The following is a 17,109-nucleotide window of genomic DNA, read 5'->3' as shown; positions in this document are numbered from 1 at the left end:
ACTGTAAATACAAGCAGAGTTCTGAGAGATCTTCACATTAAAGATCATTCACACAAGACTTATCACAATATTGTGTGAACAAAATGAAACAGACTTTCATTGTATTAAATTAATTTACTTCACATACTTAGTATAAACATTTACAGAAATTGAAAGATAGTGTAGAAGAAACTAGAATTATGCCTTAAATAAGCTGTTAAAGTATCTTTCAGACAACACGTCAAACTCTGTAATTAATTAAAAGTTCAATATCTAAAAGAAAATATTTAAACTGTGTACCAGTGTGTGCGTGCGTGCGTGCGTACATGACATGTGTACATGGCTCTTGCATTCATGACTATGTGTAGGCTATAAATGCATTTATTGGTGAAGATCCATGTGACTTTATGATCCATGTGTGCCGTTGAGTTGTCCTACACATCTCACTCTCTGTCTAAGGAGCTGAAACAAAGGTACAGTAATTAAAAACAGGACACTCTGTCATTGAACATGCAGTATAATGTGTAGTATGGCATCGTTTCTACTGCTTTTCCTGTAACAGCATCACTTGTCAGAGTTTTGTCATTCATTGAGTTCAATTTTTCATTCATACCTGAGTGTAAATTGACGAACACAACAGCAGCAGGTACTGAGAAAACAAGCAGCATGTCATTAAGAAATCACAATGAAAGCTATAACATGTATAGGACAGGCACTAGGGTTGGTAAGGTACAGTATTGATAATGTGCATACAGTGCAGTGTAAAACGTCTAAATATAGAGCAACCATGTGTTAATCAGTTTACTGTAGTGTAGACCTGTAGGATCAATATATGATCAGATCAGAACATAATTATATTGAAGGCAGAAATTACCCTTTTTGTTTCTTAACAACCTCATCAGTCTGGGGATCAAGATAAAAACATACAGGCCTAATTCTTAGACAGTTTCTCCTTCATGAGAAAGCAACACTGTCAGACAGTAAACTAACTGTCCTGTGAACAGAGCAACTGACAGAGGGCCACGCCTTCAAACAAATCAAGTGATACAACTGAACCTGAAAGGTACTAAGATACTCCTAATATTAATATTACACAGTGAAACCAAATGAATATACATAAGAATTAAAACGTATACGGTACCATTTGCATAGACAGAGGGCGTGATTACACCATAGACACTTGTGTCGCCTAAAGGTAAACAAATAAGCATTAATTTTGTTATTTAAAACATGGTTTAAATGTTGCTAATTATTCTGCTAATTAGGAAAAACAAACACAAAACAAACTGTCATGACAGACCTTCTTTTTCCCTCATCTCTCAATTTCATCATCAATATGCAAATGTCCAATTGCCCCATGTGCTGTAGTCCCTGGTCAGTAGGCTACTGACCCCTACTGGATGGTTTGTTAGGGTGGGTGTAGACCAGTGGATCTCAACCTTTTCAAGCCGCGACCCCCCAAAATAATCATATTTGAACTGGGGACCCCCCACCCTCACAAGCACTTGGAATTGTAGAAGTTGAGGCATTTCATTTAGTTTCCACAGATAAATATTGTGAAAATAGCCGATCTCCAAGCTCACAATGCGTTGCATCGCGATACAGTGTGAGCTTTTAGATCGGCTATTTTCAAATGACCGAAATATATATATAGGGCTGAAGTGGTTAATGTATGTTTTGTAATAATAATCGTGGAGTAAAAGTACAATATTTGGATCCGAGATGTAGTGGAATAGAAGTATTTGAAATTGGAATTACTCATGTATAGTAAGTACATTTAGTTTGAAATGTACCCCCTGCACCACCCGGACACCAAGAAGTGACGGACTTTAATGTACTTCCACAAAGGACATACATTTTTAATCTGGAGTTGTACGTCAATCTAGATTTAAATTTGAACCAGTTGTCATTGTCAGAAGAACTTGTCAGAAGTGTTATTAAACAACATCATTGATTTAAAGACAGACCGTGCAGCAGTTGGCTGTACAGGCCATCAGGAGCCCCACTTTGATTGGTCCTTTGGTCTGCAGCTGAGCTCTGATTGGACCGAGACTGAACGGGTCTGTTATTAAAAGAAAACGTATTAAGCAGACATTAAGAAGAAAACAAGACGGAATGTACTGCTGTCGTGTTGATGAATAGACAGAGATCAATACTGTTACCTGACGCAACACGGATCTGTAAATACAAAAATACAGTATAATAAATATTTTAACATTGATGTTTCTGTGGTACTCGGTAGCGTTTATGCCAAGTTGCTCAGTGATTGTAATCTAGATGCAAATCATCTAATGTAGTAGTACTCACCTTTAGATGTTCTGTATCGACACAGCAGGACCAGAAGGATGGTCAGTAGAATCACAACCAGAAGTCCAACAATCAGACCCACGACATGTGTAGGAGATCCAGACACTGCAAGAAAAGAGAGGTTGTTATATTAAAGAGGACCGATTGAGGAAATACACTGCTGTTCAGCCACTGGTACAAACCACGTAGTTCCTTTTTTATATATAAAGTCAAGTGGTTTAACGGTTTAAACATGGATGAACTTCAAACATATCGTTGCTGTCTGGCAGGAACCAGCTAACTCCATTTTTTTGATTTTGCATTTTTTTCCTTAAATCAGTGCTATTGAACACCCTTTACGTCTGTGTGTTGGTAAAAAAAAATATTTAACCAATGAAAAGTATTAAAAAGCGCTTCTGACAAAACCAGCTAACTCCATTGGATACTCAAACCTTCTGCTAAACCAGCTAACTCCAGCAAAGGGGGGTGGAGTTAGCTGGTTTTGCTGACTCCAGGCTCCACCCCCTTTTGACCTCCAACCTCATTGTGAGCTTGGAGGTCCATTCAGCTGTTCTTATCAATGATGAACAAAACCTCCTAACTCTATGTTTTGTTTTTTTCGTTTCCTGAAAATGTAATATTTTGGAGTTAGCTGGTTCCTGCCGGACAGCAGAGATATGTTTTTGTAACTCAGGTCATAACAAGCTGTTCTGAAAACTGCTCATTTTCTGTTCATACTGTAGTAAAATGTACTATCAGTACTTACATCAGTAAAATGTTGAAGTACCATCTGTAATTGTACCATGACGTCATATGTTAAGTATGTTTTAAGTATACTCACGTCTCACTGCCATCCAGCTCTGTGGTGACTCTCCTCCAGAATAGCTACACTTGTAGAGGCCCTCATCAGACTTAGATACAGCAGGTATGATCATCTCTCCACTGGTGTTAGTTTGGATCAGTTCTTCATTCCTATAAAAGTCCACGTTGGAGAGTGGCGAGCCTGTTCTGCGTTTACAGCCAAGAGTCACGGAACGTCCCTCACTCACAGGGTGAACAGGACTCACCAGGATGACAGGACCATCTGTAAAACAGTTTACACGTTAAAAACCACATGTTAGGATTCCCACTGAGAACACATCACTGTTGTGTTCTGTATGATACGCTCAATTGGTTATCTCCTCATGATAGGAGACATATTCATTGGTTGCTTTTTGTTTTTAAATGTATTTACTTTAATTATCCTTCTTATTTGAACAAGCTTTTATGTACAGTTCAAGATATCCATTAAGACATACTCAACAACCTGTTTTTGAGGTACCTCAAAAGTATACAAAAATAAATTTGGAGACGATTTAAGTTTAAAGCACCTTCTGACTGGAACAATTTACCTATTTTACTTAGATCAATTATTTCATTTCCTGTTTTTAAAATGTCTCTGCTTGATTCGCTCAAATCTAACTGTTCTTGCTTTTGATTCTTTTTTTTCGTAATTGATTATATTGTATTCAATTTTTAATTTTATTTACTTATTTTTTTCTTTTTTCTTTTTTTTTGGTGATGTGTAACAGATGTAGAATGGTCTGGGATGATGTTTTGTTGTTATTGATGAATGTTATGTGATTGTTTTTTCCAAAAAAATGTAGCCAGGCTACATTGGAGCCAAGGTGCCCGGACAGCTATATCAGCCATCCGGGCCATAAAAGCATGTTTTTAATGAGTTGAAGGAATGCTGCAGTATTGTAAGGTAATGGATGAAGTAACTCACCATGAACTGTGATGTTGACAGCATTGCTGTACTCTCCCAATCCAGACTCACACCAGTACACTCCACTATGACTGGTAGATACCTTTGTAGTCCATGTAGATCCAGTCACTGAACGCCTGGCTGAAAAGTCTTTCAATCGGTCAGTGAACCTCTTAATGTTCCATTCAGTAGAGATTCCCTCACAGCTCAGTAAGACAGACTCACCGATGAAGTGCTGAGTTCTGTTAGAACTCACTGTGAGAGAAGCTGAAGAATGAACATCTAAAACGCAGCACAGGATCAGAGGACAAAAAAAGATCAGTGTTACAATTACACAGTGAACTAAACTCTAGAAAAGTGAGAACAAGATCAGAGACTGTGAAAGAAATGCAAATAGAAAACATGAGAAAGAGTGAGTGAGTGAGTGAGTGAGTGAGTGAGTGAGTGAGTGAGGCAGTCAGTCGGTCTCACGTAGGTTAAGAAAACAACATACGGTGGAAGAATTATGATGAATTATGAGTCACACAGTACTCACCACCAGACCACACAAAGTGAGGTTTACTGTATCTAGTGTAATACACTGGATCTCCTCTCCCAGCTCCACACACATATCCTCCTGTAGGTAGGGCACAAATTAATTGTGGCTTTAAGGCCTTGTAAACAAAAGTTGCATGGGGCAGATATGACAACAACTTAAATACACGAAGAAATGACTGACAACGACCAATACCAATGATCAAAATAAATCATGTATTATGGCCATATTTAATATTTAATACTCAAAATGTATTATAAAATAGTGGAAATAGCCAATCTACAAGCTCACGACGCGCCGTGATCTTGTAGATCTGCTATTTCCACGATATCTGCTATTTCCACGATTTCTGTCTACCTGCGGGACCATGAATGATGTAGGAACCTTCTACAGTCCCATGGTGGCTACCATGTAAGGGCTCATACGTGTAGGAGTTGTCTGGTGGTTTAGGAACAGCCCTGTACCAGTAGAACCTCCAGTCTGCAGATGATTCCATAACCTCACAGCTCAGAGTCACTGAGGCTCCAGGACTCAACCATCGAGGAGACAAACTTAGCACAGGCTGGGGTTTGTCCGCTGGAAAGCAGATTTCTCTGAATTAAAAATATTGTTTTGCTATTTGACAAGACATTATGTTAGTAGAAGATATTGGTATTTCATGCACTGCCTGGAGACTGAACAAAATAGTTTTATGTTAGTTCCCTCTCCAATTAACAATATTCCCTTGCCATTTTCTAAAACAAATGAGATATATTCTGACTTACGTGACACAGTCAATTTAACAGCATCGCTCCATCCTGTTGAAAAGTGCAGGCTATTTTTGGGACGGCCCTTACACATGTAGTCTCCACTGTGAGCCACAGAGACACCGTTGATCCTGAATTCAGCCTGGCTCTCTGGTCCTCTGGGTGTGATCCATTCATAGATCCAGTCGGTGTCTCCTCTCTCCTGTATCTCACACTGGAGAGTGATGGTCTCTCCGACGAATAACTGAGACCAACTGTGCTGCAGGATCACAGCAGACCTGCCCACTGTTTACATTAAGAAACACAAATTAGTGCTGAAAATGCATACTGTAAGTAGATGTGTCCATGTAGAGGTTTGCAGCAATGATTCTAAACAGAACCAAACTGAACAAGACAGTAGAGTGAGAGTCTAATAACGGCCTAGGCCTCCCAATCTTTTGCCATCGCTAGCAGCCCACTGTATTTTGTCCTTATGGCAACTTAAATTACTCACCAATTGTGTCTATGGTAACAGCTTCACTGAAGTTAGTGTAGTGAAATGGTTCTCCTATCTCTCCTCTACAGTAGTAGATTCCACCTTCTGACACACTGATTGGTCCATCAGAGTATTGAACAGCATGAGAGTATTGAACAGCATCTTGCATGATCGGTGAGTCTGTGTTCTGTTGGTGCTGTACAATGTACCATTGGTATCTCCATCCAGTTGAGCCCTCCACAGCGCAGGTCAGTGTAACATTGCCCCCAACTGGTATCTCTGTTTGGTCAGCTTCCAGTGTGGCCTTGTTTGGTTTATCTAAGACGAAAAACTTAAAACTAGAACAGATAGTTCCTGTAGAATCTATTTTCACTATTTTAACAAGATATTCTTTACCCATCATTTCTCTCTATACCAGCAGCCTAGTCAAGTGGCTATCTGCCACTTGACTAGTGTGGTGGTGTTCACCTGCAAAAACATATTGCCCTCTCAATGTATTTTGATGTTTTCGCTGTTTATTTTACAGCCCAAAAACATCTCTGTAAAACAAACGGTGAAAACGAGAGGGCAGTGTGTTTCTGCAGCACATGCGTGGACATGCATGTGCGTATACCCGTGAGAATGCGTCTGCCTCGCTGCTGAGCGTCAACAGCGTGAATTAACATGATAGGAATGACCAGTGGTGTAAAGTAACTAAAGTACATTTACTCAAGTACTGTACTTAAGTACAATTTTGAGCTACTTTTACTTTACTGGAGTATTTCCAATTGTCTATACTTTTACTTCTACTCCACTACATCTCAGAGGCAAATATTGTACTTTTACTACAATTATTTGAAAACTTTAGGTACTAGTTACTTTGCAGATATAAATTATTACATTATAAAACATACATGAACAACTTTAGCCCTATTTTATACATAGGCTATTTGAAAATAGCAGATCTACAAGCTCACTCGCGACGCGTTGTGAGCTTGTAGATCTGCTATTTTCAAACATTTTAATACTTTTATTTTTGGTACTTTAATTACATTTTGATACCAATACTTTCGTACTTTTACTCAAGTCAAGTTAATTCTGGTCTTTTACTTGTAACAGAGTATTTTACATTGCAGTATTGATAATTTTACTTAAGTAAAACATTTGAGTACTTTTTCCACCACTAATGACCCTGGCTGGATGCATATCAGTGGTCCATTGTGTGACCCGATAAGTACTGTAGGCGTAGGCCTACTTTCAGATGTTCTGAAGCAGTCCAAAGAGAACGTTTGGATAACAGTGGCTGATGGATTCATGAACTAAATTACAGAGGTGACGTCTGCAGGGTAAATGCATATGACGACACTAAAGTAGGCTATCCCCATTATACAGGTAAATCGTATAATTCGATTTATATTGTGGGTTAATAAATAGGCCTAAGCGGCCTGCTCACTCCTCATGCATTGAAAGGAAGCATGAGCTCAGTTCTGGGCTCTCCCCAGGCTGGCAGAGGGAGAGTAGCGCCCAGGATTACAAGCTTAGGCAATTGGCACTGGGTGAAAAAATGGATACACATTTTGAAATAAATAAATAAATAGGCTTACATATTAAAGAGGTTATTTCAATCTCGCGATTGCTCGCTTGTATGTGCGAGCGTGCGCATGTGCGTGTCACGTATACTGCTCAACTAGTAAAAAAAAATCCATAGTACACCACTGCCAGTGGCTGATAACTGCTATATAGAGGGAAATGATTGGTAAAAAATGTATTTATTGTTTCGTTATCTACCCAGGGCAGAGTTACATGCTATGCCTTTAATAACCAGTAAGACTCCCTAATCGGGAGATAAGCGACCGTAGGTCACATGTATAGAGACACACGGGCGGAAACGGAAGGCCTACAAATTCACGCCCACTTTTGAGATAGCACCGCTACTCGAGGTCCGTTCGAACGACGAACTGCAGCTCTCAATGCATTCCCTATGAGAGGATATGAGAATTAGCCTACCTTTAAAATTATCCTGCATTAACTGGAGACGATATTGATTTAAATAAAAATATGTTTCCAAATGTATGGAGTGTCTTTGTCAACATATCTTCTTGTTTTCTTAATAGTTGATGTGTTTCACATTTAATTTGCCACTTTAACGAGTTACCCATAATGTTAACACAGCAGAGGGTAGACGGCAGACAGACAAGTTGTCGCATTTCACTGACATCACTGTCTTTATGAGCTCCGAGCGCCGACCAGTGGTGTACCCACACTGTAGAGGCAGGACAGGCGGTCGCCTGCCCAACTAAGATCTCGCCTCCCCTAAAAAAAAAAAAATAACCCGAAAATGTGTCATTGCGTGCTTAATGTCCTCAAAGACACGCACCCAACAAGCTTTGAACTGAGCAGATTGGACCTTCTGTTCCAGAGATAATGACCAAAACATATTGAAAACGTCCACTTTCGCCAGTTTTCTGGGTATTGAAAACCTCAAGGGATGCGTCCGTGACGTATATACCGTGCGACCACTTAAAGTCTAGATCTCCGATGCTAGCGGTTTTGACATACTGATGGAGTATACTATAGTATAATGTGGGTAGTATATCGAGATGACAGATATGGGACATTAAAAAGGACAAATCAAACAAATGGGACACTTTATTAGAACACCAAAAAAGTCGCTACAGCCTCAGTAGTTAACCAATGAAATGACGGTATTTTACAATGCCTCTCATAGGGAATGCATTGAGAGCTGCAGTTCGTCGTTCTAACGGACCTCGAGTAGCGGCGCTGTCTCAAAAGTGGGCGTGAATTTGTAGGCCTTCCGTTTCCGCCCGTGTGTCTCTATTGTTCGTGGGGGGCAAGCCCCCGAGTTACGGCATTTTATGTGAGCTGCAGTGGCAGGGGGTCCTCCACTGGGGGCGCCACCACTTTTGCATCCGTTCTGGAGCACCAGGAGTGGGTGGTCCCCGGGAATGCCCCGTGAGCAGCCCCGTTGGGGTATGAGCAGGGCAAAAGTGTGACGTGTGTGACGGAGTGACGGAGTGACGGACGGACACCTGGAGCAGCTTTCTGTAGTAAGTGCGACCTACGGTCGCAACTAACACTGAATATAACAATTGACGAATAATTATTGCTTGATTAACAACCAACTAGCCAATCACAGCTAATCTATAGATGCAAAAATTCATTCTCATCGTGTTTTGTCATCAGAAGTTAACTCGTTTTTGAGTGTAAGAACTCTCACTACCCTTATCTACAACATATATATCCTTGCAATGAATGTGTATGAAAATACTATATATTTTGTGTACAGTATAACTTAACTTTGTTACAACGAGCTTAGAAAATGTGATCATGTATAATAATATGGCTCCTTGTCTATCTCTAAAGACTAAAGAGTAACACGCAGGTTGAATAGATGCACAAATAAGACTTAATGTATAGTAACCTGACAGAAGAAAATGTAATAAATGAGAGGATGAAGTTTAATGTGACAGGTGTAAATATGATGCTGACTGTGTGAATAAAGAGAATAGATAGAAAATCAATCTTCACCTTGACTGTGTCCATAGGAGACGAAGTTACTCAGCACTGAAAGATATTGAATTGAAGACCATATCAAGCTAAGCATAACAATCTGCTTTTTCAATATTGCTAATTGCCAGAAACAACACAAACATAGCTAAAGATAAAGTTCACTGGGGCTAGGACCCGGGGGGACCATCCGTTTCCCAGGCCGCGGACCCCCACCTGTGTGCCAGGTTGTGCCAGGGACCCCCAGAAGCAAAGATTTGTGTTAAAATGTTTCGTCTTTTTAAAAAAAAGATTTAAAGATTTGCACACAAAATTATTGTGACGCTTTATTAACTAATTTTGCTGGGGACCCCCTGGTATCCCCCAAGGACCCCTGGGGGTCCCCGGACCCCACTTTGCTCTACTCTACCCACTCAGCTACGGCCGGCCTGGATTTACAGTGTTATACTGATAACCAACAAATGTTGTAGCTTGTAGGTTAGCTATAATCATCATATGTTAATGTGTAAAAATAAAGATAAAATACATAAATTGTGGTGCAATAAGATGCTAGAGAGCTGTACTGTATAGTTGCATCATCACTGTTATTTTGGTTGTTGCTAATAGTGCTAATAGTAGTATTTAAATATCGTTGAAATTATAAATGTATTGCAAAGTGAAAACATTGGTGGCGATACCACATGAAACCACCTCCAACGTTGATTCCATAATTGACTTGCTTTTACTGTATTCTAACTCAACAGCTTAACTTGAACATGTTTTTCTTTCATTGACATGGTTTAACGGTTAAACTTTAAATGTAGTAATAATAGTGATATACTCACAGATGAGGAGCACGCAGCAGAGCCACATATGACCCATCCTCTTCTGTGATGAACGCCTCTGAAATACCTTTCTACCTATTCACACTGAACTAATAGCTACTGCTGAGAGAGAGAGACAGAGAGAGAGAGAGAGAGAGAGAGAGAGAGAGAGAGAGAGAGAGAGAGAGGAGGGGGAGAGAGAGAGAGAGAGAGAGAGAGAGAGAGAGAGAGATAGAGAGAGAGAGAGAGAGAGAGAGAGAGAGAGAGGGGTGGTTGTGTATGTGAGAAAGATGTTTCTCACATGAGCTGAGAAACGTGACAACATGACATGAGCTCATATATACTTATTGAATTTAGATCTGCTTTTCCTTCCTCTTTCTCTTCAGAAGAGAGGTTGAGATGAAGATGTCAGCTCCTTCGTAGGCTAGCAGGTCTAAATAGATTTGGTCGTGTCGTGGTTTAGAAGTACTGTAGAAGTAAACAGTGGTGGAAAAAGTACTCAGATATTTTACTTAAGTAAAAGTATCAATATTGCAATATAGAAATACTCTGTTACAAGTAAAAGTCTGGAATTCAAAATGTACTTGAGTAAAAGTACAAAAGTATTGGTATCAAAATGTACTTAAAGTACCAAAAGTAAAAGTACTAAAATGTTTGAAAATGCGACGCGTTGTGAGCTTGTAGATCGGCTATTTTCAAATAGCCTAGGTAGAAAATAGGGCAAAAGTGATTAATGTGTGTTTTATAACATAATAATTTATATCTGCAATGTAACTAGTAACTAAAGTTTACTTAAGTACAGTACTTGAGTAAATGTACTTAGTTACTTTCCACCACTGGAAGTAAATATCTTGCATTAAATCGTATCCTCCACGGCCCTTGCATTACTTAGAAAATGCGAGCAGCTCCTGGAACCTAGGATGACCACAATGTCAGGGTACAGAGTTAAGGTCCCGTCGCTTCGTCCCTTCTAAGTAAATAAAGGTGTTAAAACCACACTTCTCTTTTTTGCCACGACACCATATCCTCTTTGCAATCAATCTAAATAGATTTGGTTGTGTCGTGGTTTAGAAGTAGAAGTTGTATCTTCCTCGATGAGACAGTGTCACTACATGGTGTCACACACACACACACACACACACACACACACACACACACACACACACACACACACCAAAAAGGTCTGAGAACCACTGTCATGTCAGGTACTTGTGACTGTCGTCAAAGACTGATCACAGTCAAAGATCCGCATGGGAGCTATGCTGTTAGATAGCTTTATTGTCATTCAACAATACATGAATTGCATAATTGAACGAAATTCAATCATGGCTTCTCATTTTAGCATCTTGTGAAACCATGGTGACGGTGAAGCACCGCCTTCATGGGCACTTGGCTGTGAAGGAATAGAAAACAAGCGCTCCTGCAGTGAACCGTTTCATTGAGATAAGACATCGTCGCAGTGTTTAGAGCAGTGTGGTTCAGAAAGAGTTCACTAGTGGGTGCCAGGAGGTCTATTAAAGTCTATTAAATAAAGTAAAATGTGAAAGAGATGCGTTGTGTGGTAGGCCTGCCCTACCCTATTCCGTAGAATACAATAAAAAACGGTGAGAACAAACTTTTAATTGAACTGTAAAAACAAGCAGAGTTCTGAGAGATCTTCACATTAAAGATCATTCATACAAGACTTATCACAATATTGTGTTAACAAACTGAAACAAACTTTCATTGTATTATTTATATATATATTTCATTTACTTCACATACTGAGTATAAACATTTACAGAAATGGAAAGATAGTGTAGAAGAAACTAGAATTATGCCTTAAATAAGTTGTTAAAGTATCTTTCAGACAACAGGTCAAACTATGTAATGAATTAAAAGTTCAATATCTAAAAGAAAATATTTAAAGTGTGTACCAGTGTGTTTGTGTGTGAGTGCGTGCGTGCGTGTGTGCGTGTACATGACATGTGTACATGGCTCTTGCATTCATGACTATGTGTAGGCTACAAATGCATGTATTGGTGAAGAGCCATGTGACTTTATGATCCACGTGTGCCGTTGAGTTGTCCTACACGTCTCTGTCTAAGGAGCTGAAACAAAGGTACATTTAAAAACAGGACATTCTGTCATTGAACATGCATTTAGTATTATAAATAGTCTTGGCATCGTATCTACTGCTTTTCCTGTGGAATATGAAACAGCGTATTCACCTCTCATTCACTTGTCAGAGTTTTGTCATTCATTGAGTTAATTTTTCCATTCCATACCTGGGTGTAAATTGGTGAACACAACAGCAGCAGCAGCAGCAGTTCTAGGTACTGAGTGAGAAAACAAGCAGCATGTCATTAATAAATCACAATGAAAGCTATAACATATGGACTGGATATAAATGTATAGGACAGGCAGTAGGGTCGGTAAGGTATTGATAATGTGCATACAGTGCAGTGTAAAGCAGAGTCTAAATGGTAGATCAACCATGTGTTGATCAGTTTACTGTAAGTGTATACTGATTTCAGACCAGTAGGATCAATACATGATCAGATCAATGACATATATTGAAGGCAGAAATTACCCTTTTTGTTTCTTAACAACCTCATCAGTCTGGGGATCAAGATAAAAACATACAGGACTAATTATTTAGAGAGTTTCTCCTTCATGAGAAAGCAACACTGTCACACAGTAAACTAAACTGTCCTGACACAAATCAAGTGATACAACTGAACCTGAAAGGTACTAAGATACTCCTAATATTAACCAGATGAATATAGAATTAAAACGTATACTGTACCATTTGCATAGACATCAGAGGGCGTGATTACACCATAGACACTTGTGTCACCTAAAGGTAAACAAATAAGCATTAATGTGGTGCTTAATTTTGTTATTTAAAAAATTGTCTCAATTTTGCTAATTATTCTGCTAAAAACTAACACAAATCAAACCGACAGACCTGACAGACCAGAGAGCTGGCAGCACTGGCCTGCAAGAAGAAGAGTGTTGCCAGGTCTGCTAATTATAATTATGCGACTTTGGGCTTGTTTTCCTGTAAAGTGGCGTGTAAATATTCATAGTTGCGGGGTTGCTTTTGTATGGGCTTGTTTCTGAAGTGTAGTTGCTTATTTTGGACTTGATTTCAAGATTATCTTTGAAAATAGCTGATGTAACAGGGCTCAAGTGGTGAAACTGGTCGCTTATTTTGGGCTTGTTTTCGTAGACCTGGTCGCTTGTTTCACTCACGGAATCTGGCAACACTGGAGCCAGCTCGGACTGCAGCTCGCCCCCCCCCCCCCCCCCGGCTCTACCAGTCGATAGCCGAACCTGCACGGACCCAATGACACGGTGCTATCAACAACAGGTTGTCGGTGGGGTGGAGAGCTGCCTTAAAGGCGCTATATGCACCATTCATTCCTCTTGGTTGCAACACTTCGCTGAACAGGTGATCACCCTGACCCTAAAAATATGAACCAGTCCTTGTCAGAAGAACTTGTCAGAAGTGTCATTAAACAGCATCATTGATTTAAAGACAGACCGTGCTGCAGTTGGCTGTACAGGTCATCAGGAGCCCCACTTTGATTGGTCCTTTGGTCTGCAGCTGAGGGTCTGTAATTAAAAGACATAATTACACATTATTTAGCGGAAATGGAGTAGAACACAAAATGTAATGTAATGCTGTCATTGTTGACAGAGATCAATACTGTACTCACCTAACACAACATGGATCTGTGAAATAAGAATATAAGTTGTACCGTAAATATTTGTACCGTTTCCCACACATTTCCATGCTGTTGTATCCTACTGACTGGAGGCCCCACTGGGAGGATGTAGCACCTACTCCTCCCGCCCCCCCAGCAGCCATATTGGAAAGAAATTGGGCCTCATCCTTACTTCCTTCAGAGGTGTTACCAATGATATACTAATGAAGGCTCTGTTCCATTTAGTTTAGTACAGTGGTTCTCATTTCTTTAATTTCAAGGACCCCCATAACTCTGAGAGAGTAGGCTACAAATGTACATTCTCAGAGTTACACAACCGTAAGGGTCCATTTGCAACCCCCTCAAGAAACCATGAGGGTACCTGGACCACACTTTGAGACCCTTTGTTTTTTGAAAGTGTGGTTCAAAGAGCGTTTACAGTGAGCCAACATGCAACAATATCAGCCCTGACTCTGTTTGACCAGAATGGAACAGAGCCTTCATTAGTATCATTGGTAAGACATGTGAAGGAAGTAAGGAAGAGGCCCAATTTCTTTCCAATATGGGTGCTGTGCATAGAGCCTAATTGTGCTTGTTTCGGTCAAACCGGATGCACCGTGGTTTGAGTGCCTATACTGTAGATACTTTACCCCTGCACCACCAGACAGCCCCTATACATGTATTTGAACCTTTAAATTGCTATACTACGATACTCAGAATCCTTTAGGCAGAGTTTCTCAGTTATTGTAATCTACATGTAATCCATCTATAATGTAGTAAAACTCACCTTTGGATGTTCTGTATCGACACAGCAGGACCAGGAGGATGGTCAGTGGAATCGCGACGAGAAGTCCAACAATCAGACCCACGACATGTGTAGGAGGAGTGTGTTCAACTTCCACAGATCCAGACACTGCCATTAAAAGAGGGGTTTTTATATGAGGATATGAGGAGGAGATAATAAATGAATTAAAAAAAGATTCATTGGTTGATACTTATACAGTACGTACAGTTCACCATCATGTTGTATGTAGCCTCCTGGGAGCTGACAGGGTTACTGACTCTGCACGAGTATTCTCCGTTGTCTGTGTTTTTCACAGCGCTGAAGGACAACGTTCTGTTACTGTCAAAGAGAGAGATGTCAATGCTAGGGGTCAGAGGTCGGCCGTCCTTCATCCAGTCTCTGGTAGAGATGGTTCCTTCAGCATCGCAGGTCATGTTGGTTGACATTCCCTCATCTGGTTGAACTGTTGATGGTGTGATAACTGCACCGGATACCTTCTCTGTGGATGAAACAAATATATTATCTTTTGGGTATTTTACCACTCCAATTGCATGCTGTATGTGTTTTTGTTTTGTTTTGTTAAAACTAATAATTACCAATGTTACAGGCCCTTTAACATTGGTTCAAGGTGATGCTGTATTCATATCATGATCCAATTAGAAAAAAACATCTGTACTAGCTGATTGTATTACTTATAGTCAAAATACCCTCAACATTTATAAAAGTCCATTCTACTGATGCAACAGTACAATAGATACATTATTTTGAAATGAACTCTTAAACATGTTCTACTTACTGTAGATCTTCAGCATGGTATATCCTTTCATTGACCCTGCTCCAGCCGTTAAAACATTGACACTGTATTCTCCATTGTCATTTTGATCTAGATTTCTGAGCTCCAGTGATGCAGTAGATAGAGACAAGGTGATCCTGTCTTCATATCCTGGTGCAATATCTGCAAAACTAGTTGAGGTTATCATTCCCGTCCTATGGTTTGTGGCATTAATAAAAGTCCAGACTACAGCTAGAAATGGTTTGTCTGGTGGATTTATTGTTGTGGTGAACATCACACTCCCTCCCAATGCTCCATTCAGATTGTCTGGTAGAACACCTGCTCCATGGCTCAAACCTGGAGGAGATAGTTAGACGTTTAGGTAGGATGCTGGTAAAGTGAAGTGCACATAAATGTAACATGAGCTATTGGGACAAATCTTTACTCCATTTACAAACCATCACATAAAAGGTTCTGAAGTGGATGGCCATTTGTTCCGTCAATTACAGAAGAGAAAAGTCATGAAGTTCATTCTAATAGCAATGTAAAAGTATTCTAATGCTTTTTCTTTTCTTCATAAACGAATGGCCTACTTCACCATACAAGAGCGTTGCACAAAAGTAGTGGAAATAGCAGACCTATGAGCTCACATCGCGTCGCGACACATTGTGAGCTTGTAGATCGGCTATTTCCACTATTTTAAAATGTTTTTAAAATACTAAGAAAAAAAGGAACCTTTTTTGGACATAGGCCTAGGCCTACTACAAGGTTTACACCCGACAGCAACAATAATTATGTATATAATATATACATATTCATGTTAAAATACTCACCTGAGAGCAATGCCAGGAACAACGATGTCACCACGTACATTTCCATTTCTCCTCTGTAGTATCAGGAGTGTGTACAGTATGTGTGTGTGTGTGTGTGTGTGTGTGTGTGTGTGTGTGTGTGTGTGTGTGTGTGTGTGTGTGTGTGTGTGTGTGTGTGTGTGTGTGTGTGTGTGTGTGTGTGTGTGTGTGTGTGTGTGTGTGTGTGTTACAGTATATACTTTGCTGTTTGATGAATAAAAGCAAATCTACAAGATCAGTTGTGAACATGCAAAAAGTTGTTTGACATTTCTGAAAGAAAAAACACAAGAGAATGGGAGAGAGAGAGACAGAGAGAGAGAGACAGAGAGAGAGAGAGAGAGAGAGAGAGAGAGAGAGAGAGAGAGAGAGAGAGAGAGAGAGAGAGACAGAGAGAGAGACAGACAGAGACAGAGAGAGAGACAGAGAGAGAGACAGAGGGGGGGAGGAGGAGAGAACAACGTTATGTTTTTCCACCCATTTAGCCTATACAATTCAGATTGTGCTCTACCTTCCTCTTTCTTGTGTGAATGTCTGCAATCAAATGTTACTTTTAACTGTAGTAATTCAGTTCATTCTCTAGAGAGTTTGAATGCTGAAGTCCTGTCCTTCTAATAAGTGTTTTTTCCAATTCCAAAGTGTTTTTTTCATTAATTCTTTATATATAATATATAAATAAATACATCATTTACTACTGTATACTGTAGTTGCATTTTGATTGTTATTGCTAAAAGTTAATTAAAATATTGTTGAAATTACACATGTAGTGCAAGGTGAAACATTGTTACATAATATTATTACATATTACATAAAAACAACTCCAACATTGATTCCATTGACTTTTTTTTTTTTTTTACTGTATTCTAACTTAGCTTAACTTAACAAAATGTTGTTTTTCTTTCATTAACATGGTTTATATTTAGTAATAACAGTGA

The 17,109-nt window shown here is 39.6% G+C and overlaps 2 protein-coding genes and 1 long non-coding RNA gene across 3 annotated transcripts; all 3 read right to left on the bottom strand.

Moving 5' to 3' along the window:
• Window positions 1-877: 877 nt before the first annotated feature.
• LOC311037368 (pregnancy-specific beta-1-glycoprotein 7-like) lies at window positions 878-16,230 on the bottom strand (the record flags this gene model as incomplete). The annotated part of the gene is made up of 7 exons (XM_084046494.1): window positions 16,160-16,230; window positions 15,351-15,683; window positions 14,781-15,053; window positions 14,558-14,683; window positions 13,783-13,798; window positions 1,947-2,041; window positions 878-882 (listed from the first exon to the last, which is right to left on the bottom strand). Exons 1-7 carry the CDS (start codon window positions 16,203-16,205, stop codon window positions 878-880), a joined length of 894 nt encoding a protein of 297 aa, XP_083902620.1. The 5' UTR covers window positions 16,206-16,230.
• Window positions 2,264-5,937, bottom strand: LOC311037226 (high affinity immunoglobulin gamma Fc receptor I-like; the record flags this gene model as incomplete). Its single annotated transcript, XM_084046346.1, has 6 exons — window positions 2,264-2,391; window positions 3,107-3,349; window positions 4,034-4,294; window positions 4,905-5,123; window positions 5,312-5,578; window positions 5,787-5,937. 6 exons carry the CDS (start codon window positions 5,935-5,937, stop codon window positions 2,264-2,266), a joined length of 1,269 nt encoding a protein of 422 aa, XP_083902472.1.
• Window positions 12,346-13,675, bottom strand: LOC311038207. Its single transcript, XR_014600030.1, has 3 exons — window positions 13,608-13,675; window positions 12,867-12,917; window positions 12,346-12,396 (listed from the first exon to the last, which is right to left on the bottom strand). It is a non-coding gene; the product is annotated as an uncharacterized lncRNA (long non-coding RNA).
• Window positions 16,231-17,109: the final 879 nt, after the last annotated feature.

The sequence above is a fragment of the Gymnoscopelus microlampas genome (assembly GCF_963454915.1).
Source record: "Gymnoscopelus microlampas genome assembly, chromosome: 21".
Classification (NCBI taxonomy): domain Eukaryota; kingdom Metazoa; phylum Chordata; class Actinopteri; order Myctophiformes; family Myctophidae; genus Gymnoscopelus; species Gymnoscopelus microlampas.
Note: the sequence above shows the minus strand (reverse complement) of the source record. Positions and strands in the feature narration are given on the sequence as shown.